A 25,650-nucleotide genomic window follows, 5' to 3' on the forward strand; every position below is an offset into this window, starting at 1 on the left:
AAATAACTTGACCTGTCTGATGGTTTTGCCAAGAAGATCTACCCCAGAAGAGCAGAGGGAGGCCCCAGATGAAGTGCCCACAGCCAAAAGGCAGGAGCACCAGAGAACCAGTAGCAGGAGGCAGCTGTCTCCATCCGAAGTCGGCCATCCCAGCATGAGCTGAGAACAGGGCCGCAGGACTTAGGTGCCCAAGAACTGCCTGACACCTGGCAGGAACCCCACCATGCAACAAAGAGGTCAAACCACTTCAGACCACAGGCCTGAGGGCCAGCAACAACGCCAAAGCGCCCAGCCTGGTGCCGTGGAGCCAGCAAGTACCCACATCCAACAACCGGCGGAGATGGAAACCTTCCCACACTCAAGAAGAGTGTCCCACAGGGACCAAGGCTTAGTGAGCCACACACACAAACACAACAAAAAGATTGTTGATTTATGTACCTGTGCATTTTCAAATGTTTGTGTTTCAGGTGCTGTATGTTTGTTTTCCTTACAGGTGCCGTAGTTGAAGAGACATTGTGCATTTCTACTTCTACTCTATCCTTTTACTGCCTGTCCTGCCTTAGACGTGGTCATACTGTATATTACGTATAATAATTGAAATAACACAGATAGAAATGACAAAATAAACAGATAAGCCCTGAACAAGAGGAGCCTGTAGAGAATCTAAAGAGCTGTTCTTGGAAAAACAAAATGTGTTTGGCACAACAGTGTATTCAGATCATTCCACCCCCAATCAAACGACTTCCCTCTATACACAGACTACACAAACAACCATCACTACTCTGTAATATTGAATTTACGTGCAATCACCTACACTGTAAATATATATTACACTAGTTTTTCAGTTCTATAATTCTGATTGCAAAAGCTGCCATATAGGACAGGATTAAAAAGCAAGCAAACAAACAAAAAGAAACAGTGTGACATGACACTTTTAGTCATTTTGAAGGTATTAAAGCATACTCGTGACCACAAGCTTTGATCTGTAGATATTTCTAAGCTCAGCTGATCAGGATTAAATCTTTCCTGTATAAAAGATTTAAAATGTCGATATTCAAGAAACCTGTTGTTGCCGATTCCGTATTTTAAAATGTGTTCCTGAAACCAAATAAAGTTGAATAACATGTTCTAGATTTCTTTTATCCACTTCTGATGCCATGACAGATTTTTTTTATTTTATTCATTTTACTCATAAATATCTGGATTGTTCCAAATGGGTGTTAGTTTATAACTGAAGACAGAACAGAGAGGGTTTTATGTTAAGGCATAAATCAATTATGATGCTTGATACTATTCTATTCTATTCTATTTCTAGGCCCAGCCATGGGATGTATAAGCAGCTTGATTTAATCCATTCTGAAACATACAGTAATCTATTGGATACAAAGTAATGATAAAAACTTGGTAGTTCTAGACCACCACTGTGTTTAGACTTTTCAAACTTATTTGTGATGGTTTATTTTTCCATAAACATTTTGGGATGTTTGAGTCTAGTAACTTAAACCAGGCAGTAGAGGGTTTGTAAGGGATCAGTGAGAGACGGTATTTTATTTTCATTTTAATTGTGGTAACTTTTCATATGCTTCAATTTTAAATATGATGAACCTGTCTCTATTATTGGGATACGTATTACAAGCCTTTAAGGTGGCAGTAATTAAAAAATTACTTAAAAAGTGACCACTTCACCCAGATCTTTTACTTAACTGTGGGCAAAGCAGAGCTAACTGATCGTCTGCAGAGGAATGGTTTATTTAAAGAATTTCAGTTAAGTTTCATCATGGAATTGAAACAGCTTTAGTGACGGTTCCTCGAGTAGACTTATCTCTGCGCTGTCCTGCTAGACCTCAGTGCAGCATTCAAAACTGCACCACAGCATTTTATTACAGAGATAAAAGCATGCCAAAGATTTTAAATGGTAAAAAATGGTAAATGGCCTGTTTTTGTATAGTGCTTTACTTAGTCCCTAAGGACCCCAAAGCGCTTTACACATCCAGTCATCCACCCATTCACACACACCAGGGGTGGGCAATTCCAGGCCCCGAGGGCCGGTGTCCTGCAGGTTTTAGATCTCACCTATGTCAACATACCTGAATCACATGATTAGTTCGTTACCAGGCCTCTGGAGAACTTCAGGACATGTTGAGGAACTAATTTAGCCATTTAAATCAGCTGTGTTGGTTCAAGGACACATCCAAAACCTGCAGGGACACCGGCCCTCGAGGCCTGGAGTTGCCCACCCCTGACACACACATTCACACAGTGGTGATGGCAAGCTACATTGTAGCCACAGCCACCCTGGGGCGCACTGACAGATGTGCTGCAATGGTCTGAATTTGATCTAAATGGACTGATTCTTGTACAGCGCTTTTCCACTCCATCTGAGCACTCAAAGCGCTTTACACAACTAGCCTCCTTCACTTTTTTCTTTGCCCTGTAAGTTCTTTCAGGGATATTTGTTATGCAGACTGGATGAGATGGGGAATCACCAACCTTCCAATTAGTAGGTGACCTGCTCTACCACCTGAGCTGCGGGCTGGTTGTAGCTCAGGTGGTAGAGCTTTAAACTCTACATAATACATTCAAATTTGTTTACGTAAACAGGGAGTCTTCTTCACACATACAGGTTTATTATGGCATTCCACGGAGTTCTACGCTAATACCAGTTTTATCTACAACATGTATGCTTCCCTTTGGCAGTATTATTAAAAGGCATAGCATAGCATTTAATTCCTTTGCAAATAATATCGATCTTATCTATCCATGAAGTCAGATATGTCATGGTCCTGGGTGTTTCCCAGGACAACACAATTAGTTAAACTTAAGACAAAGACCTGGATGACCTCTAATTTCCTGCTTCTAAATTCAGATAAAACTCAGGTTATTGTACTCGGTGTCTAACTAGATACTCTGTCATTCAATGGACATGTTAAACAAATATGCAGGACTGCTTTCTGGCATTTGTTCAAGCTCACTAAAATTAGAAACGTGTTCTCTCACAGTGAAGCTGAAAAATTAATTTACGCATTTATTACTTCTAGGCTAGACTATTGTAATTCATTATTAAATAAAAACTCCCTGAAAGCCTTCGACTGATTCAAAATGCTGCCGTAAGAACCAACAGGGATTATAAAGACAGAGCATATATCTCTTATATTGGCTCCCTGTTAAATCCAGAATTATCTCTGCATTTAAAGGTCTTGAAGAATCAGGCTCTATCTTACCTTAAGGACCTCAGTGTGTGTGTGTGTATGTTTTTAAGAACAGTAAAATACTACACACCAGTAGGACTCAGTATGCCCTATTTATAAAGCTATTGGATGGTGAATAACACCTTAGGTCCTCCCATCTAAAGTTACCATTGTGTTTATAATGACAGGCTAATATACTCTCTACATAAGGATTCATATAAGTCACAGTAATTCTCTTGGAATTTGTTCTTTTCCAACAGACGTTGAAAATGATAAAGTCCCACAAACTGTTTGTATATCAAACAACACAAAGTCCAAACCCTGTCTGAGATTTGGCTTTACAGCCCTGTGTCTGTCCTTCCACACGTTGTAATGGTAATCGTCTTTATGGGCCTGGCACAGAAACGGTCGCCTTCAAAGAAACCGGACAGCATGATTTTTTTCAAATAAAAGATTCACACATTTTCAAAAGGAACTTTATGTTCATTTTAACCAGAAAGTTTGGGTCATGGATTGCAAAAAACATTGTGAATAAAAACAAAACAATGAGAACTGATATCCAAAAAAGTGCAATGTCCAAAATATAATCTTTCCTTTGTGGTTACTTTTTCCAATACAAAACAGATGCATTAGCCTACCTCTGCATCAAAGATCTGTAAATAAAGGCTCAGCCCTGCTCTGCACAAACACAGAGAAAGCAATCTCACCATGGAACAGGGCATTTTCTGACAAGGCCAGTATAATATTTCACGATTTTAAAGAAAGAAATCTTTCTTCCTTTGTCGTTGTAGATATTTGTTATTTAGGTTACTTAGAATCCACTGTGAATAAACAAATACCAAACAACCTCAACAAATGATTTGTCCAGATTTTAAGGTGTTACTCTGACCGGTTTCAGGAAGAAGGCAAAGAGCCTCACAAACTGACAAACATTCAATTCAATTTTATTTATACAGCACCAAATCACAACAACAGTCTCCTCAAGGCGCTTTATATTGTAAGGTAGACCCTACAATGATACTGATTCAATGCAGAGAGGTCGATTAACACATAGTGAGTGAGAAAGGTGACTGAAAAGGAAAAACTCAATGCATCATGGGATTCCCCCAGCAGCCTATGCCTATTGCAGCATAGTTATGCTGCAAACTATATACTTATAGATATACTTCATTCTGAGCTGAAAATGCATAAACCATTCACAAGTTGCATATTTTGTAAATCTGTATCATTTGAATCTCTCTGCTTTTCCAGGGAATAAAGGAGGGGAAAATGTTAATGTTAACGGAAATAAAGTTTGTCAGAGGTGATTAAAGTGCCATAACACCTTCTTCCCTCAGGTCTATAGGTGCAAACCTTAGAACGTGTACAGCATATTCAGTTTAGTTCAAACTGTGAACGTATATTACAATGGCCTACTACTAATAAATGAAACTTTTCTTTCAGCCTTTTGCCTTTATTAGATAGTGTAGTAGTGGAGAGTGGACTATGAAATGGGGAGAAAGACACACAGCAAAGGACTTAAGGTTGGACTCAAACCTGCACCGCTTCATTTTAGTTTTGTGGCAAATGTTCGCCTGCTGACCCTGTGAGCTGTTGCCCATGACCTACGCTTTTAACATGTGTCCCACATCTTTACAGGATTACCTGCAAAAGATGGGTTTTATGCAATTGTAAGAATGTAAATTTGTTCAAGTTATCATTTACTCTTATTTGGATTTAGCTGTTCTTCAAGCTTCTGATTTCCAATCTACTTCTACAGTAGTAGTACTTCTACTACTACATTTCAAAATCTTCCTTCCATGCATTTATCTTATTGGTGTGAACTCTCTTATGGACAAGAACAGTTGATTGCAAAATCAAAGTTTTTCTTATTTCTGTCTTTTTTATTTACTTTTTATTTAGTTAGTATTAATTATTTCTTGTTTAAAATATGTAAAATGTTGCCAGCATCAACAGTCTGTTTTCCTTGGTTTCTCTATGCTCCAATTTTCTCTTCACCTTTCTCTTCTATAACTGATTGTTGTATATAGAAACCCCTCCCTCCCTGTCCTGGTTTTGCTGAGGTTTCTTCCTACGAAAAGAGAGTTCTTCCTACCTACCGTTGCCAAAAGCTTGCTCATAGGGAATTGTGTGATTGATGGTGCTTTCTCGCTAATATTGTGGCGTCTGGTCGTTATATATCTATATTTTTTAAAGGAAAACAGAAAGGAGCCACAACATTTTATGTTGTACCACAAAGGCACCACTACCTTTGTGACTGGGAGGCCTGGGCTAGGGTCCTGTGTTTTTAACACAGGGTGGAGAGGTAAACACAGGAACATGTGTGTGGGGGGTTAAAAATAAGCTAAAGATGGCAGCTGGTAGAAAAGAGCTGTTCCTAAAAGCAGCCCTCTGCTCTGTCATTTAAATATTTTAAACACATACATTTGCACGCCAGCCCAAGGCCTCCATCCTACCTCCATATCTGGCCCAGCTGCATGATGTGAATGACGGACTGGCCGAACCAAACACAGAAGGAGTAGTAGGCCGAACGTTTCCTATTCTTGTTTCCCAGCGCTGTGCTCGCCGTGCTGTTAGTAGTGGTGTTCTTGCTGGCGGTCGACGCCTGCCTCTGCGGCGTGGCCGGGTGGTGTTGAGCAGTAACATCACCGTGTGAGGCCGAGCCGCTAAGCAATTTATTCCCATCCATGAGGGAGCAATCGGTGACAGAATCGGCACCGTCCTCGGTGCTGAAGTCGTGGACGAACCATCTGAAGCTAAAGAGCTGGACCGAGAAGGAGCCCAACACAACGAAAAAGAGCGTCGGGCCGAACCACCAATAGTCGTGGCGGAGGTAGTAGTCGACCGACAGCCACACATCGGTGCCCACATCGGCCAAATAAACGGCCACGGCGGCTACGATCCACAAGCAGTCCCACACCGTATATTTCTGCTGCCCTCTTCCCAGACGAAGGCACGTCGAGTTTGAGCCTCCCCCACCGCAGCACCGCGACTCCCCGTTGGCAAAGTCCCCGTCCCCGGTGCCCGCAGAGTCGAGCTGGCCGCCCGGGTGGAGTCCCTGCACCGAGCCAGAGTGCTCTGAGTTTTGCAGAGGGGTGAAGGCCACGTCGCTCTTCTTCATCTTCAGGACCCCGTCCGATTTAGCAGCCATTATCAGTATCTTGATTTATTAGCTAGTCTATTTCCCCCCGTTGCTCCCCGCCTTTTCTCCTCTGCTCCTGCCTCTCTCCGTCGACACCCTTGTGCGTGTGTCTCCTACTCCTCCTCCTCCTTTCTGGGCAGGACTAGCTCGTCCACACTGTCGTCTGGTCATAATACAGAATGAAGACAAAAGTGAAGAGCGATCGAAGCCCCGTGCTTGGTCCAGTATTTTCGTCCATATCAGATTTGGACTGGCCCTATGCTTTGAGGATCATTCGCTCACATACAGCGCACACGAGGACGTTTCCGCTTTGTGTCCTTCTAAACGGCTTCCGTTTCCAGCGCTTGTAACTCACTGGAGCTGAGGCTGATGTTTGGGATGGAGATGGAAGCAGGAGCTAAGCGACAGGAGGACGGCTGCAGCCATCTGCTTGGCACAGACTAAAAACTATGACATCATCTCCCCCAACCCCCTCGACTCTCCCTCTCTTTGCTGTTTTCCGTCTCTCGGCAGTTTCCTTATCATTTGAGCGCTGTTACAATACAAAGACTCTCCTAAATCAGCAATGAAGAGCAAACATGTGTTCCTCTCAGTCTAACTAAAAGTATGCAGCTGATATGTGAACCAGGATAGAAACATCCGGAGGGCCGAACACGTTTTCAGCACCATGGACAGATCCAGCTGTTAACTCAGCAGCATCTGCAGTACGTTGCAGTCCATGCTCTTACGGGATTCCCAATGTGGTTAAGTACTGTAGTTCTGCCTCCCCCTCAAACCTTCCACATACTGTGGCAACAAAGTTGGAAGAACATTATTTTAAAGCTGCATTGCAAATGTAGCATTAAACAAAACCAACTGACAAGGACATTAACTATTCTGAGAAATATGGACAGGGCAAAGCAAATGTTTTCGTTTACTTTACATGGAGAGTTCTCACTGACCTACTAAGGGGAAAGGACTGTAAGTAGATTCAAGGGCAAAATGTAATCTTTTAATCTCTTGCTCCTTAGCAGTTGTTAAAAAGGTAGCCTAAAATAAAAATAATGCATATAAGGAAGACTTACAGTACACATTGACTAACGAGCCAGTGTTACATAAAAGGCACTCGATTTTCAAATACAACATAACAAAGTCTGGTGTGGTAATTCCTATGAAACACCATAATTAAGAATACAATAAATATGTGTCAGTGCTCAGACTAAAAAGAAATATCCCATGGTCACTGAGTGGAGGTGCTTGTGTGTCATGGAGTCACTGCTGAGTGATATTTTACAATGAAACATCAGACAGAACATACACTGAAATACACTGGAGTAACTTAATGAAAAATGAGCTAAGTTATGTTTTTAGATGGTCAGACCTGTCTTACTCAAATGTTCTTTTTTTTTTTTTTTTTTTTTAAAGCTAACATTGAAGCATGCTTACATTGAACAGAGTATGCACTTAGCCCTTGCAGACAGTCATAGCTACACTGTGTATAGTGCAGGTGTAGTGCTGCTGACCTCAACTGAGGATGTTGTCAGGAATACTTCGAGGACCTTCTTAATCCCACTGACTTCTGAAGCAGGATGAGGGGATAAGGGGGCGGCTCATTCATCACTGGGGGTGTTGTCACTGAGGCAGTTAAACCGGGCTGTTGCTGGTTGATATTCCTCTACAATGTAGCATGGATATCTAGGGCGGTACCTCTGGATTTGCAGACTGGGGATGTGGTTCTCACCTTCAAGAAGGAGGACTGAAGGGTGTGCTCCGACTATAGGGGAATCAGATTCCTCAGCCTCTCCAGGAAAGTCTATAGCAGGGTATAGGAGGGGTGAGTCTGTCTGTTAGTCAAACCTCGGTTTCAGGAGAAACAATGTGGTATTTGTCCTGGTTGTGAAACACAGGACCAGCTCTTTATCCACTCTAAGATATTTGGGAGTTTGCACAACCAGTCTACATGTCAGAGTATTCTATTGGAAGTACTTCAGGAGTATGGGGTGTTTGGCCTGTTGCTACAAGCTTTTACATTTTTATACAACTGTTGCAAGAGCTTGGTTCACATTGCCGGCAATAAGTTTCGCTCCGTCAGGGCTGCCCTTTGTCACTATTTCAGTTCATTTTTATTGAAGAGAACAGAATTTGTACTTTTAGCCAAGTGGGAAAAGGCTTCTACTTGGATCATCTCAGATTCTCATCTCTGCTTTTCACAGATCATGTGTTTCTGTTGGCTTCATTAGGTGGTGGCCTCCAGCTAACACTGGAGTGGTTCACAGCTAAATGTGAAGTGGCAGGAATGAGAATCAGCACCTCCAAGTTTGAGGCCACAGTCCTCATCCAGAGTGGAGTGCTCACACCAGGTCAAGGATGAGTTGCTGCCCCAAATGGAGGAGTTTAAATATCTTGAGGTCTTATTCACGAGTGAGAAGAGGGGAGCAGGAGATCGACAGATGTATTGGTGCTTAGCCGCAGTGATGCAGAATCTGTACCAGCCCATCGTAATGAAGAGAGAGCTGAAAGTACAAGCATAGCTCTTGATTTACCAGTCATGCTATATTCCTACCCTCACCTATGGTGACGAACTCTGGGTAGTGACCGAAAGAACAAAATTGCAGACACAAGCAGTGGAAATGAGCTTTCTCCAAAGGGTGGCTGGCCTCTCCCTTAGGGCGAAGAGTTCAACCATCTGAAAGGGGCTCAGAGTAGAGCTGCTACTCCTCCAAATTGAAAGGTGGCAGCTGAGATTGTCCGGGCATCTGACAAGGATGCCCCCTTGGTGAGGTGTTCCCAATGGGAGGAGGCCTCGGGTCAAAGAACGGCTTGATGTTCCCCCAGACATGAGGTCTGGGCTTCTGTGGTTAGGCTGCTGCTCCTGTAATTGCCCCCGGATACGTGAAAGAAAATGGATGGATGGATAGTCATAAGAAATGCAATTCACAGTAGTAGTTTTAAAAAGTATCGTATGCTTACAATACAATAAAATACATATACAATCTCCTCAGTTACAATAAAATCACTGGCTATCATGTTGCCACTGGCTCCAGGTCAGTGCTAGAGAGCACCGTTTTCAGTCCTCTGAGTGACTCATAAAGTTTCAGGAAGTTACCCACGCGCTAACTTCAAAATCAAAAGTTGAAGATAATCCTTTTAGTTTGATGAAACATTGTTACTGTTAACTAAAATGAGAGTAGAAGCATTCAAACAATCATGATTGTTTATCAAGCCAGTATTGGAAATTTAAGGTGTAGAAAGAGCTAAAAACTACAGTATTTGTTTTTCTGCTTTGAAAGATTAAATTAAATGTTTTCTATGTTTATGGTGTGATTGTTTATCATCGCAGAAATTGTGTTTTCCTGCTCTATTTACATTATACATGGTTCCCTTAGGCAATATCATTAAAAGACATAGCATACATTTTTATTGCTATGCAGGTGATACCCAGCTTTATGTGTCCATGAAGCCAGATGTCTCTGCAGTATCACATGGAAGTTGGTCACAATGCCTGTGACTGGACTGGCAGATAAGTGTGGTGGTACCCCTTTTCAAGAAAGGGGACTGGAGCATGTGCTCTGATTTCCGAGGGCTCACACTTTTCAGCCTTCTTGGAAGGGCTATGCCAGGGTGCAGGAGAGGGTTCCATTTGTTAGTTGCACCTCAGATTCAGCAGGAGCAATGTGGTTTCTGTTCTGGTTGTGGCCTTGTCAGGCAGTGACCTCCAGCTTGCACTAGACTGGTTTGCAGGCAAGTGTGAAGCACCCAGGATGGGAATCAGGAGGTCCAACCATTGTTATCACCTAGAAAAGAGTGAAGTGCCCATTCCAGGTCATTGATGAGTTGTTTCCCCGAGTGGAAGATGTTAGAGAATTGTGGATCAATATGATTGTCATTGTGCAAGATGATTAGATCTTTAGCATGAATGCTCACCTCTGTTTCCTACACAGACACACATACACATATCACTGATCACATCCCATGTTCACTGTTGCAGACACACACAAGACATGTTCACATGTGAGTGTTTTATCTGTTGCATGATTAATGAGATGTTTGTGTGACCACTGAGTTAATAAAAGAGCTGCGAGAGGGGGCCGGAGTTTGGAGTTGTCTGGGATCAGGTGAGGAGCTTGCAGCTCCAAGACCCCGATCCGATCGGCTCCCCTTGCAAGTTAAAATGGATCGAGCTCTGTCTTGCTTTGTTCACGGGAATAAGTCTCTGAGTCAGCGAGGTCTACAAGTATAGACCTAACAGAAGAGTTTAAGTATCTTGGGGATGACAAGTGAGAGCGGAGCGTGAGATTGACAGATGGACTGGCAAAGCGTTCATAGTGAGATGGATGCTGTACTAGCCTGTTGTGAGCATGAAAGTGAAACTGTCAATTTACTGGTTGATCTATGTTCCTAACCTCAACTGTGGAGTAGGAACATAACTGAAATAATCGTAGCTGTTATTAAGTTGGTTAGGAGCTCTGGGTAGTAACTGAAAGAATGAGATTGAAATACAAGAGGTGGAAATGAGCTTCTTTCGAAGGGTGACTGGGCTCTCCCTTAATGATGGGGTGAGGAACTTGGTTATAAAGGAGGGGCTCAGAGTAGAGCTTCCACTCCTCCACATCAAAATGTTGTGAAAAGTTTTCTTAACGATGTGTCCTATGTCATAGTGAGAGTTTCAGTGAACAACTACCAAATGCTAGTACTCCAGCCTAACATTATATATGCAAGACCTAGAAATGCTGGAGCCTTCTTTGGACTCAGACTCACTCAACAGTCCTGGACACTACATCTTCAGTCTAGTACAGAGCTCATACGCTATATCCTCGATGGTATGGGAGTGTATTGATGACATACAACACACCCATGTTACAGAACATGTTCTTAGCATGAATGAAAATGATAACGATTCTTCTGATCACGGTTTCCGAACTGGATTTGTTGTAAAATCACATAAATAAAGGCTCTGCATAATTTGCAGATTGTCAATCTCGAATGTCCTGTTTAGAGTAATGTCTGTGACTGTTGCTACACACCACATCATATTCTATATGTTGTATGGTTCATCTGCTTCGTGTGTAGATTAACCAGATGATCAGTATAAACATTACCAAACTGTATAAAAAGGGCATCATGTAATTAATGTTTTATTAGACCCAGTACATGACACAGAATACACTTTCACAGGGACTTATGTTCTTGCTTATTACAAACGGTAGCTTTTAAACTCTCATTATGTTATTAATTTGGTCAAACCATTATCTATCTCTCAAGTGTAAGCATTCTTATTTTTACATGCAACCTACCAATCTCAAATGGCCAGTAAAAACAAAGTTGTGTAAATGTAATTCATTTAAGTACAGCATTTTATAAGAAAGGAAATAAAAGATGAATTTTTATGTATCAATAGAACTTGTTTACTTTCTGCAGTAACAGCCTTTGCAAAACATGCAGTCACCTGTGGATTCTGAGTTTAGAGTCCTTCATTTCTTTTCATCCCTGCAGAGTGGACAACTTTTATTCTCTTGGCTCTTAACTTACTTAAGATTAAGTAGGTTAACTTACTTAACCTACTTAATCTTAAGTAAGCTCTTATGTGAGCTTACTTAGTGATGCAAGCACTTAAAATTTCAATGAGATGTTAATTTGCGCCTAACAAATCCAATGTTATAGTCAAACTGATTTCAATACATCTTTCAATGAACTTCGGCAACGTAGTGAAACAAAAAAATACATCGCTACCTTAGTGATTCATTTGCTGCTGAAGCCAATTTAAAATAAAAGTATTTGCCCTTGTATTCATACCTGTGTATTATATAAGTAAGGCTACGTTTCACAGCTGGGGAGTGAAACAGTGAGCTTGAGAAAAGAGGAAAGTTTTGTTTTATTTGGTTGGCACAATACAAAGATCCAGCCGAAATACTGGCTGTTCATTTGAGGAAAAAAGAAGCAAAGCCTCAGTGTACAGTACTGTGTAAATGTCTCAAACCAACTCTCATTTCTTTGAATTTTTCGAGGAAAATGGGAGCAAGTGCAGTGACTTTTGAAACATATTGAAACACACATGGAAGCCAAAAACAACATCTGTACAATTCTAAAGTCCAAATTCACGGCTTTTGGACCTAAACTCTGTTGATATTCACTACTGTACCTCTCTGATATCCTCTGTCCATATTGATGATGATTTAAGGTCTGTTGCCAGTCATTTCAGTCCGGTTCTTGTGTAGTTTGGCATACTGCAACCTTTTCTCGGTTTCCCTTCCTTAAGAGAAACAAGGTGTATCACGTAAATCACTCAGTTCCTGTGTCGGAGCTTTGACAGATTTTTCCTCCTTTTTTAGGACATGATTTGTAGATGTTGTTTATCTGCAATAGACAGTTTTTTTTATACAATTCTTCTTTTGTAATTCCCTTGGCCATGATGCTGTTCTTTAGCTATTACCTTGTTGGTACAGAAGTATTATTCTATGCCTGTCAAAATGTGATATCTTTGGCATTTTTCACAGACGTACCTAAAGAAGGGGAAACACACTGTGTGTTTTTGGAAGGCTGCAAGAGTGCCTACAAATACGATTTAAAATTGATTTCTTTGTGATGTAGTTTGATATGTGAGGACACATCACTGGTTCATCTCTTGAGTTAGGAGCATTTTTTATGCTTGAATGAGTTACAGGTCAGTGATAAATAACTTAGCAAGCAAACAAATATTCCTCTGAAAATGAGTGAAAAGCAGGCAACATCCAAACTTTGAAAAAACTTGAGAAAACCTGAAGAACTATTGCTCAAGAAAGTCTGTCTCTGTGGAAGAAAACTGCACAGAAATGAGTTGTTGCTCTACAATTTTACACAAAAGAACATTCAATTGATTTAAATGATTTTGTCAGAGCTTGTCCCGTGTTCCAGCCCACATACATCGATTTTGAAATGTGGTTTTCTGACAAAATCAAAGTATTTATTTACACTATCACAGAGGTATAAATGAACATGAATAAATTGTCCACCTGAAAAACAGGGATCTTCTTGATCATCTTGTCTTGTTGCTGAGTTTTAAGTTGAACGGTTAATGTAGTTACAAATGATATAAAACAGGAACTGAACATTCTCTACTTCTTTCGTGGCACCTTATCACCGAGCGGTACTTCATCCATCAGTTTCTGAAAAGACACCACAACGGTGATGTTAACATACCTTATAGTTATTCAGATGGCCAAAACACAAAATACATTCTGGTGAAGTAAAGATGCTCTATGTGGTGATTATGAAACACAGAAAATGTCTTTAGAGTCAGTATTCAATGTAGGTAATAAAAATACAAAATCATATTTCTGGGGCACTATGCTACTTATACAACCATTACACTTCCTCATTAACTCGATGTCATTAAATTTTTCATTTAATTTTTGGATATTAAATCTTACCATTAACTGTGAAGTGTCCCCATTTCTGTCTGAACTCTGAGTTGGTTAATGAAAATATTCTGCCAGTTGGTGTTTGCATGATGGTGGTAGATGTCTAACATGGCAGTCTTACATTTCCCAAGTTGCTCAGTTAGGTTGGGATGAACTTTGCCGACTTGCTTTTTGTGAAACCAATTCTACATCTTTATGGTTAACATGGCCGCTGCGGTCAGGATAAAAATGTTTCATCATATTGTAAAGGTGATAAGTTTAAAAAAAGTTGTATTTATTTACAGTGACCATTCCCAGAAACTAATGGACCTAAACAATAGCAGAATAATGATCCACATCTGAACTAAAGATGGCCAGCATAGAAATGAAATGAAATGATGTTCAGCAGTGAAATGTATATAGGTAATGATCCTCACCTCAAGAAGCCTCGTGTAGTAGATGAAGGTGTCCTCCCCGTCCCTGTGGGTGTCATCTACCTTGTACCTCCTGCAGGCCAGCAGCAGCTCGTTGGAGCTGTAGAGCGGTGCTGGGTCAATGGAGTGGCTATTGATCAGGCTCACCAAGTACTCCCGGTAATGCTTCCTAGAAACCAGCACACCACCAAAAAATTATTTATATATCAAGTGATATCAATGATCAATGAGTCTTAAATAGGGATTAAAAAAATATGCCAAAGCCAACCAGAGTTGCTCGTTAAGTGTGTATACATATATAAAAATTCCCCGCTCACTCCTGCGGGCGGTCTATCCTTCAAGCTCGGTCCTCTACCAGAGGCCTGGGAGCTTGAGGGTCCTGCGCAGTATCTTAGCTGTTCCTAGGACTGCGCTCTTCTGGACAGAGATCTCCGATGTTGTTCCCGGGATCTGCTGGAGCCACTCGCCTAGTTTGGGAGTCACCGCACTGAGTGCTCTGGTTACCACTGGGACCACTGTTACCCTCCACATTTTCTCGAGCTCTTCTCTGAGCCCTTGGTATTTCTCGAGCTTCTCGTGTTCCTTCTTCCTGATGTTGCTGTCATTCGTATCACTACATCTATCACTACAGCCGTCTTCTTCTGTCTGTCTACCACCACTATGTCCGGTTGGTTAGCCATCACCATTTTGTCCGTCTGTATCTGGAAGTCCCACAGGATCTTAGCTCGCTCATTCTCCACCACCCTTGGGGGCGTCTCCCATTTTGACCTCGGGACTTCCAGGTTATACTCGGCACAGATGTTCCTGTACACTACGCCGGCCACTTGGTTATGGCGTTCCATGTATGCCCTGCCTGCTAGCATCTTGCACCCTGCTGTTATGTGCTGGATTGTCTCAGGGGCATCTTTACACAGCCTGCACCTGGGGTCTTGTCTGGTGTGATAGACCCCAGCCTCTATGGATCTTGTGCTCAGAGCTTGTTCCTGTGCTGCTATGATTAGTGCCTCTGTGCTGTCTTTCAGTCCAGCTTTGTCCAGCCACTGGTAGGATTTCTGGATATCAGCCACCTCCTCTATATGGACATACCATACAAGGGCCTGTACTTCCATGATGGTTACTCGTGTTGCTCCTCTTCTTTCTCAGGTTTCTGCTGCTTGAGGTATTCACTATGCAGACTATCAGATGTGGTCATCTTCTTGATGTATTTATTGGTTGTTTCATCCTGGACAGGGGTTCTGACACTCACTAGTCCTTGGGCTCTTCCTTGTGATTAGCATATAGTCTCAGGGTGCTGGACTTGGGGTGAAACCCTCCATGCATGATAAGGGGCTTCCTTGTTTTGATGTCAGTGGCTTCTATCTCCTCCTTTGACCCGCATTATCACAGCAGGGTATGTGATGACAGGCAGGGGGTAGGTGTTGACTGCCGAGATCTTGTTCTTCCCATTACGCTAACTCCTCAGGACTCACCTCACTCTCTGCAGGTATTCAGTGGTTGCAGCTTACCTGGTGGCCTCTTCATGGTTCCAATCTGCCTGTGAGATTCCTAGGTACTTGTAGCTGTTCACAGTATCTGCAGTGTTGCCTTCTGGTAGTAAAATCATTGTTTTGATGTCAGTGGGTTCCATCTATCTATCTATCTGTCTATTCTTTTTTATTCTTTTTTAAATTTTTATTTTTATTCTTAACTTTATTCGTTACCAACCGCCTATACTTGTTCAGTCCAAATGACATTCCAATGTCATTCCTGTACATCGTAGTGGTATGGGTCAGTGAATTGATGCCTCATTCACTATTAGCATACAGCTTGTTGTCATACACATAGAGGAGGTTGCTGACGATTGCCTCATTTCATAGTCAGTCTCCCTAGCATGTTATGCAGAGGAATTCACCAAGGGGGTTCAGGCCTATGCAGAATAGCAGTGAGGACAGGGCATCTCCTTGGTAGATCCCACAATTGATGGTGACCTGCGCAATCGGCTCGAAGTTGGCCTCTAGTGTTGTTTAGCACATTCTCAACGAATTCCTGATGAATGCTCTTAGGATTCTGTTAATCTTGTATAGTTCTAGGGATTCAGGATCGATGTGTGATGCATTGAGTAACAGGCTTTCTTGTAGTCATTCCAGGCAGTGCACAGGTTGGTCAGTCGAGTCTTATAGATCATCCAAAAAACCCAGTTTTTGGATGATCCAAGATGGCGCCGGTGTGTGTGGCTTGCCGTCTGTCACTGCCAGTGTTATGTTTGTTTGTTTTGATTTTATTGACTATTGTAATAAATGCCAACTCTCTCTTGGTGTATGATCGCCTAACCCTATTGGATCTCCGACCTTCTGCCAAAGGCTGGGTAAAGTGGAACCAAGCTGGACATAAAACTTTGCCCCCGCTAATATCGGAGATCCCGGCTCACCTGTGCCGTGTTCCAGATCCACCACTCCGGCATAAGTGCCCTCGCCGGGGTCGCCGGGCTGGCTTCCTGGTGAAGCTGAAAGCTTCTTTAAGGTATTCTCTTAAGCCCTTATCCAGAAGACAAGGAGCGGTGCCAAACTTCCGTTTCTCTCGGTGATCGTTGGATCCTGTCTGTGCCTGGCTGGTACCTGTCCTCGGCCTGGATGGGACGTCCCAGTCCCGAAAACCCTGCTCTCTTCGTCCCTGCCGGTGTGGTGTGAATCTGCGGAACCTGCGGCCTCTGTGTCGGGCTTCTAGGACGGCTAGCGACGGGGATCCGCCACTTACCGCCAGGATTGGCCTGGTAAATGCTAGGTCCCTAGCGAATAAAACGTTTATTCTGAAGGATTTTTTCACATCCCGAGGACTGGATTTTCTCTGTGTGTGCGAGACGTGGCTGAGCGCCGGTGAGTGCAGCATCTTCTCAGATCTTCTACCTGGCGATTGCTGCTATTTTAATTCCCCGCGTATGTTGGGCCGAGGAGGAGGAATAGCTACGATTTTTAAAAGTAATTTTTAATGTAAGCAGCTATCAACCCCGTCGTTCACTAGCTTTGAACTGTCTGTGTTTGAGTTGGGCTGCTCTCACACAGTGTTGTGTGCGGTGGTTTATCGGCCTCCAAAATACAATAAGGACTTTGTGAGTGACTTTGCTGACTTCTTGGCTGAATTCATGCCAAAATATGATCGTGTTCTTATTGTTGGGGATTTTAATATTCACGTGTGTTGTCCTGATATGCCCATGGCGAAGGGCTTTTTAAACCTTATTGATTCGTTTAATCTGGTGCAATGTGTGACAGGTCCCACACATGAACGTGGACACACACTTGATCTTGTTTTATCTCATGGCTTCTCTAGTTTTAACATAGAGATTTGTGATGCTGTGTTTTCTGACCACAGTCCTGTGATGTTTGAAGTTCCTCTTGCCTTTGCCTCAGTTAAACCTCGCGCTGCTGCTCAGCGCTGTCATGTTTTTAACTCCTCCACTGCTGAGCACTTTTCAACAGTTTTTAACCAGATCTGTAAGACCCCGGATTTTTTATGCAGCCAGACTGAGGAACTGAGCTCATGGTTTTATTCCACCTGTCGGACTGCTTTGGACACTGTGGCTCCATTAAAAACCAGGCTGCCTAAAACTAAATCTGAGCCCTGGCTGAACGACATGACCCGAGCTGTCAGACGCGACTGCCGTCGAGCTGAGCGCAAGTGGAAAAAGGACAAACTACAAGTGTCATTCCAGATGCTGAAGGACTGTTGGCGTCAATATCAAAGAACTGTAAAAGATGCCAAAAGAAAACACTTATCTGACATCATTTTGTCAAACTGCCACAACCCGCGCGTTTTATTTAAAACTATTAACTCTGTTCTTAGCGCACCATATACTGACTGTATCGAGCCCTCATCAGAAGCCTGTGAAAACTTTTTACACTTTTTTATTGAGAAGGTCTCCTCCACAAGGGCTCAAATCTGTCCTTGTGCTCATGACCCCTCAGTCTCTGTTTCCTGCTCTGCTGTCTTTGACAGGTTTGAGCCTGTGACTCTGTCCTTTCTAAAAGAGACTGTTGGTCGTCTTAAGCCTGCAGGGTCTCCAAATGATGCTGTCCCTCCTCGACTTTTAAAAGAGGTGTTACCTACAGTTGGTCCTTTGGTTCTTGAGCTGGTAAACCATAGTCTGATGTCAGGTGTTGTCCCTAAAGATTTTAAGTATGCAGTAGTCAAACCCCTGATTAAAAAACCTGCTCTTGATCCTACGGTTCTTGCAAATTACAGGCCTATCTCCAAACTACCTTTTCTTTCCAAAATTCTTGAAAAGATAGTTTACAGCCAAATAATGACCTTCCTGGAAAAGCAAAATGTGTTAGAGGTTTTCCAATCTGGTTTTAAACCCTTTCATAGCACTGAATCAGCCCTTTTAAAAGTTTTTAATGACATATTTTTAGCAACTGATGCTGGGGATTGTGTTGTTCTTGTGCTTTTAGATTTGACAGCTGCGTTTGATACTGTGGATCATGCCATTTTATTCTCTCGTTTGGAGCACTGGGTGGGCATTAGGGGCACAGCACTGGAGTGGTTCAGGTCCTACTTGGCGGGGCGAACTTTTTGCGTCAGTCTCGGTGACTATGTGTCGTCCTCCGCTCCCCTCTTGTGTGGTGTCCCACAGGGCTCAGTTCTAGGCCCCCTCCTCTTCTCTTTATATCTGCTTCCTCTTGGTTCTGTACTGAGAAAGCACGGCATTGCTTTCCACTTTTATGCTGATGACTGTCAGATCTATGTCCCTCTAAAGAAAAAAGGCAGATACCTTACACAGCCATTACTTCAGTGTCTTGATGACATTAAGGCTTGGATGTCTGTTAACTTTTTAAAATTCAATGATAAAAAGACAGAGGTGATGGTTTTTGGTAGCCCCACTGAGACCCCCAATGTGTATTTAGATTCCTTGGCCCAGTATGTTAAGCCAACTGTCACAAACCTGGGGGTCAAAGTGGACTGTGATCTGAAGTTTAATAATCAAATTAATCTAGCTTCTTTCACCTCAGGCAGCTGGCAAAAATAAAGCCAATTCTTTCACGGCAGCACTTTGAGACAGTGATCCACGCCTTTGTTAGCACTCGGCTGGATTACTGTAATGCACTTTATATTGGGGTCAGTGCATCATATATTACCCAACTACAGAGGGTGCAAAATGCCGCAGCTCATCTTTTAACTGGCACTCGAAAGTTTGAGCACATTTCCCCTGTTTTAGCTTCACTTCACTGGCTGCCCATTTCTTTTAGGATTCATTTTAAAATTATTTTATTTGCTTTTAAAGCTCTCCATGGCCTCGCCCCATCTTATCTCTCTGAGCTGCTACAGCCTTATACACCCACCCGCTCTCTCAGGTCAGCTGATCAGCTGCTCCTGAATGTACCCAGGACTGGGCGTAAACTTAGAGGAGATCGTGCTTTTGCTGTAGCAGCTCCAAAACTGTGGAATGAGCTTCCTTTAGAGATTAGACAGGCCAGTTCTTTACCTGTTTTTAAATCACTCTTGAAAACCCACCTCTTTACCCTGGCCTTTGACAACACGTGAGATGTTGGGTTTTTATTTTTATTTTTATTATTTTTATTTCAGTTGTTTTTAGGTGATTCGATGCTGTTTTATCTTGTTTTTGTTTTAATATAGGGCTGTTTTAATTTTATGTATTATGTGTTTTATTTATTTATCTTTGCTGTTTTCTGTTATTCTATTGTTTTAATGTATTTTCTGTACAGCACTTTGTTCCTGTGCTGGGTATTTTAAAGTGCTTTATAAATAAAACTGGATTGGATTGGATTATAGTCTTGGGTGACTGCTCTATCTACCAGGAGCTGGTGTTTTGCTGTCATCTAGTACTTGCTCATTGGGGGTTATGTGATTTTTGGGATTTCTTTTTAACTGTAAGGTCTTTAACTTGCAATGTAAACTGCCTTGAGGCAAACGATTTAGCACTATAAAAATAAAATGGAACTTAACTGAATCATTTTTATGCATGGTTTAACAAGAGCAGTTCAAGTATTCTGGGACACAGACAGAGGACAAAGAACTGTTAATTATTTTAATTATTAATTCCCTTATTTCTGTTTGTGTTAAAAAAGTTTGTAGCACAGTGGCCAGTGTGACTTTGTTGTTATATAATTGGAATTCTTGTTGTGTAGATGAACTCTTCATGCAAGTCATTAGAGTCCAGGTAATTCCAGACCCCCACTTTTTTTTTAAACTATAGTGTTTTGAAGCTATTTGAAGCCATGATAGCAACCAACAAGGTTCACACAAGATTAAAGACAAGTGCTCCTTATGGACTGCCAGAGGGATCTAAGGAACATATTACAAACAAAGTAAATATTACTCATTAAAAGCTCCATACTCGCAGAGTCCAGCATGTCCAGGTTGGGTCTGAGCTCCACAGGCTGCATCTGACTGCTGCCCGCCCTCATCTTTTTGCTCTATTACTCCACACAGATCTAAAAGGAAGAGAGGTATCCATTTAAAAAATGTAGAAAAACATCTGTAAAAATCAATACAAAAAATTCCTTAATTCAAAAATTCCTTATAATATTCAGAACTTCCATTAATTCATTTCTTTCTGTTAAAAGGGAGTTTTTCCTTCCCACTGTCACCAAGTGCTTGTTCATTTGGAGTCATATGATTGTTGGGGTTTTGTTTTCCTTGTATTATTGTAGGGTCTTTACCTCACAATATAAAGTGCCTTGAGACAACCGTTGATGTGATTTGGGGCTGTATAAATAAAACTGAATTCAAATGTATTAGTAGTAATTTGTATGTACATTTCCTAAGATAGCCAGTAATGGTGGTCAAATCAACAACAATGTGCTACATTCTTAAAAAGAATGACTAACCTAGCCAGCTCAGCAACACTTAAAGGCCTAAAAGATCACAGAAGACAACTGAAGTGGACAAATTCTTTCCTCGGTTAACAAAAACACCTTCATAGCATTGAGTCATGTTAAGAATACTCTCAAAGCAGCACAGAAAAAGAGAAATGCAGAGAGAAAATAGTCTCAAAAGGGACACAAATGTGTATGACATTATCCACAAGGGTAAGCTAATATTTAGAAATATGTAACACTCAGAGATATATCTGTGATAAATGGCATGAGATCAATTGTAAAACATACTGGAAGCCAGTGGAAACGGGCCAGAGGAACCCAATTCAGAATGACTAGTATTGGTGTTGGGTAGTACAGTGTGCTTTAAAAATTACAGCTGGAACTATGCAGACCATCGTGAAAAAAACATTTTAATGATGTCCTTTATGTATTTTTTTTGTTTCATTTTTTTAAGACCAATTTGCTCAAAGAGATGAAACAACTGGTAAATATTCACAAAGACATTTGGAGCAACCATGAACACCTTGACTAAACTGAATTTAACTAACAATATGTTTACTTTCCAGGACAGAGTAGTGATTTATTTACTTGTTAAATCCTGTCCTGTCTGCCAGCTTTTTGATCTGAATGCACTGTTGTGCTTTTCCAAGATCAGCTCTTCAGGGTTTATCTGTTCATTTCTTCATTTCTATTCATCAAGACATAATAGAGTTACAGTTGTGACATTATAAGTGGTATACTGTATGATGATATCTAAGGCAGGACAGGCAGGAAAAAAAGGGGGGGTTGATAAAAGGATGGAGCATAAATGCAAATGTTCGTGAGTGTGAAAGAGAGAGAGAGAGAGCTCCCATGGCCCAAAGGCTGTCAGTCCCAGAGGGCCAGAAGTGACGGGCAACCATCCCCTGCTACAGGCCACCCACCCCCGTACAATCCCAGGGCTCCAGGTGCCTAATAACCGCCCGGTACCCAGCAGTATAATGAAACAGGTTACATTTTCAGGAACGCAAATATAAAAAGATTACCCTACAGAAAGCATGTCCCAGAGCCTAGAACCTACAGGCAAACAGAAAGAAATGCTCCCAAACCAACAAAAGACAGATTAGTGCTTGACACAACATACAATTCAGAAGGGGAGAAAATCCAACAAAATATTAATTAAGCTGGGGTCTAATTAGTTTATTTAATTTAATTTCATTAAATTTAAAGTCTCAGCTGTCACCTATAGGCCAAAGCGTCCCAGCTGCAAACTTTTTTAAACTGGTAGAAGAAAAAGACATTTGATGAACCACATTTCTCTTTCTGTACAAAGAGAAACAGACAAATGCGGAGTAAGTTTGCCAGAGGTGGAACAAACCCAATTTCTTTGCAATAAGAAAGCTTTTTGGATTTACAGAGCCCACCAAATCCCCTAAAATACAAAAACAAAACACTGATTACTTGGATTTGACTTTTTTCAAAAAAATCTTATTTGTATTTCACCCTTAGTTACTATAACGACCCAAGGGTCCAGCGCACCCTGCCTGGGATAGAGTTACTGGGAGTGGATTGTGTGTCAGTCACAGGTGGTGGTCCTGGCGCTCCGATCCAGGCTTCTGACACTGGTACATGGAATGTCACCTTGCTGGTGGGGAAGGAGCCTTAGCTAGTGGGTGAGGTTGGGAACTACTTACTAGATATAGTCGGGCTCACCTCAAAGCATAGCTTGAGCCCTCGAACCAGCTTCCTGGAGAGGGGTTGGACTCGCTGGAGAGATTATATTATCACTGTCTGCTGTCCCCATGACTCAAACCCAAATAAGTGATAGAAAATGGATGGATGGATGATGTGCATTTTGAGATACTGGTTTAAGTATTATCAAGCATCCCTGGTGAAATATTCAAATATTCTAATGGGTGGAAGTTTGTCATTGGTTGAACACCCTAGAAAAGATACAATGTTTTCAGGAACTCTGTTTAATTCCCAGATGAAAAGCAGAGTTATTTAGATTAAACATTATACACGTCTCTTCTTGAGTTATAGCACTTACAAGATTTTCAGAAAACATGACCTTTGACCTTAACTTTTCAAGGTCACTGGGATTCAGACGTTTAAGTAGACGCATGGTATGAATTTTGAAATCCTAGTTTCTGCCGCCCACTCAGCATCAGCCTTTTACAGCTGAGTAGTTTAAAACACAGAGAGTTAATCCAGCTACTTCTGTCAGCAGTCACATGGTTTATTTTACGAGTTTCAGTCAGAGTTCATTTGAGCACAGGAAAAGCACTCGTGAAGGTTACAATGATCTTTCAGTGGCCTCTGACAGTGGACTCAACTCTCTGATTCTCCTGTGCTTGCACCTCTTTTCACTCCCTTTCACCTCTGCTGTATTTAATCATTAGTAATGACTAAACTTGGGCTCTCTCCTATAGTGTGTCTTTCCCTGTGCTGTTTTCCACTTACTTGTGGGGCCGTTTAGTGTGCCCTCACTAATATGAATGCCATGGAGAAAATATTAGAAAGAGCACAACTCCACAGCATCATCAAAAGTATTCAAACAAAAAACTTTGATGGAAGAAGCAGCCTACCTGTCTGAGTTCCAGGAGGAGGTTCAGTGTTGAAGGCAACTCCATTATTCTGTCATGAAGATAAGATACGATGAGACGCAAAACAAAACACTGAACAAATAAACAAATGAAAAAGAACGAAGGGTCTTTAGGATCACAGCAAAAATACAGAAGAGACAAAACAAAACAAAACGAGTAACATAACGGCTCTAAACACACGTATAAATATGAAAACACACTAACATCGCTGCCATGGTCCTGGGTCATATGACCCTGTGTTTCGAGTTTCTTGTGTTTTGATGTCATTTTGTATTATGGTTTAAGGTTCATGTTGTAGTCCTGAGTTTATTCTATGTTAGCTTTTTGCACATTTAGGCTCCCCTTGTGTCTTTGTCCTTTGTGTCCTCTCTGTGTTTGTGTGTCCTTGTCTCTTGTTTCCCTCCTCTCTTCCCATCCTTGTGTGTCATTCCACAGTTACATGTATGTGTGTTTACCTGGAGCAAAGCCTGCAGCCTGGATGGTTCCCAGTCTCTCAGATAGAAGAGACAGTCTCTAGGATGATGGGCATGCAGTCCAGACACCGTGCACTGGTCCACTGCACAGGTCTGATGGGAAATAAGAAGAGAAAACGACAGCCATCTTTATTTTTCAGGTCTGTAACCAAGTTTTCCCCCTCAGTCTGCTCACGTAACACTGAAATTAGTAAAACATTTTAAAAAAGGAAAATGTGACCCTTCACTAAACACTAATACTGTTTTTAAAAGACAGGACATAAAAATGTGCAACTGAACTTCACACATGTCATCATTTTGTCCACTTTCCCAGATGAAATGCAGAGTTATTTAGATTAAACGTCATGCACTTCTACAACTAAAATCGCTGAAAGATGTAAAAACAAAAAAATATATGTACAGATCGTTAAATTTGATTTATAGCTGTTTATCTTTTGAACATAAGTGATCACGTATGTATGTGCACTTTTGCATTTTTAACAATATGCAAATACACGCAAAACTAAATTGTAATAAATACATCAATACTGGTTTGTGTTTATTGGAAAGATGTTGATGAACTGTTGCACCAAATACCAATGAATTAATACCAACAGCTGTTTTGAATGTCTCATGTGAAACAGCCAAAAACAAGAAAAAAAAATCTGTGTGCTGCATTCGTGTGTCATCAGTGAATTTATTTTGGGTAGCCTTTTCCAAAGCTGCTGATGTCAAAGGTTCCACCTTTGGAACCAGAAATGCTGTGGCCCAGATCAAGCATGAGGATCAGTGTCTGTATCGTTATGAAGTGCTTACTTTTGTTTCAGTCATTCAAGATTTCACACAAAACAAATCAAAAACTGTTTTAATAATCACATGCTGCTCTCCTTTTTTAGGGATAAAAAATAAATCTAAGAGAAAAAAATACAATATTACCAAAGTTGTACACGTGTTTTCACTACCCAATAAACTCCACAGTCTGTCTGAATAATCAGACATGGACTGGTTCTTTTTCTACTTTACCTGAGGACTCAAAGTGCTTTATAGAACTTGCCTAATTCACCCATTTACACTCTAATGTGTACATCGGAAAGCATCGGGGTTAGTATCTTGCACAAGGGTACTTGCATGCAGACTGTTGCAGCTAGGGACTAAACCACCAGCCTGAGCATTAGTAGATGACTACCCCACACCTCTCTGTCACACATGTATCCTAGGTAGAGTATCACATGGCTCAAATGACTCCTTGGAAAATGACACCATGAAGAGGACTGTATGTGACAGACTTACAGTGTGGAAAGGGTTGTTGCAGCCACTGCAAAACTGGTAACGACACTGTGAGCAGCAGAAATGCATGCAGCCTCCTTTAGACAGCGCATACTGAAAGCGACAGTTAGGACAAGCTAGAAGGAGGGAGGAAGGAGAGGACACACAGGTAGCCATTACATTCAAGAAAACCATTTTAGTCTGACGTACATTCCAACACCTTTCCTGACTTACATAAATGAGTTAACTTTACTTGGTAATGTAGAACATATACTTGTTACACAGTTAATGTTATGGATCTCAGCACTTGATGACCTTGCTCTGTAAGTTTATATGGCTGGGCTGCTTTGGCTCCTAAACACTTTCATTATGTAATAATAGCACTTAAAGTTGATTGTGGAATATTTAGGAGAGAA

General features: G+C 41.5%; 2 protein-coding genes across 3 annotated transcripts in view; both read right to left on the reverse strand.

Moving 5' to 3' along the window:
* The window catches only part of xkr4 (XK related 4), a 31,686-nt gene extending 24,351 nt beyond the window's left edge, over window positions 1–7,335 (reverse strand). Inside the window, exon 1 of the mRNA XM_063461123.2 lies at window positions 5,645–7,335. Within this exon, the coding sequence (XP_063317193.1) occupies window positions 5,645–6,339 (695 nt within the window). The 5' untranslated portion in view covers window positions 6,340–7,335. The remainder of the gene's footprint in view (window positions 1–5,644) is intronic.
* Window positions 7,336–12,157: 4,822 nt separating this feature from the next.
* rnf31 (ring finger protein 31) overlaps window positions 12,158–25,650 on the reverse strand; it is a 52,207-nt gene continuing 38,714 nt past the window's right edge. Inside the window, exons 18-23 of one of the 2 annotated variants that reach the window (XM_063461346.1) lie at window positions 25,259–25,371; window positions 23,972–24,082; window positions 23,499–23,547; window positions 20,448–20,544; window positions 14,123–14,288; window positions 12,158–13,451 (exon numbers count right to left, since the gene is read on the reverse strand). In XM_063461346.1, the coding sequence (XP_063317416.1) occupies window positions 13,401–13,451; window positions 14,123–14,288; window positions 20,448–20,544; window positions 23,499–23,547; window positions 23,972–24,082; window positions 25,259–25,371 (587 nt within the window). In that variant the 3' untranslated portion in view covers window positions 12,158–13,400. Of the gene's footprint in view, window positions 13,452–14,122; window positions 14,289–20,447; window positions 20,545–23,498; window positions 23,548–23,971; window positions 24,083–25,258; window positions 25,372–25,650 lie in introns of those variants that run through there. The other variant, XR_010091459.1, reaches the window with a different exon arrangement.

The sequence above is a fragment of the Pelmatolapia mariae genome, linkage group LG18 (genome assembly GCF_036321145.2).
Source record: "Pelmatolapia mariae isolate MD_Pm_ZW linkage group LG18, Pm_UMD_F_2, whole genome shotgun sequence".
NCBI classification, from domain to species: domain Eukaryota; kingdom Metazoa; phylum Chordata; class Actinopteri; order Cichliformes; family Cichlidae; genus Pelmatolapia; species Pelmatolapia mariae.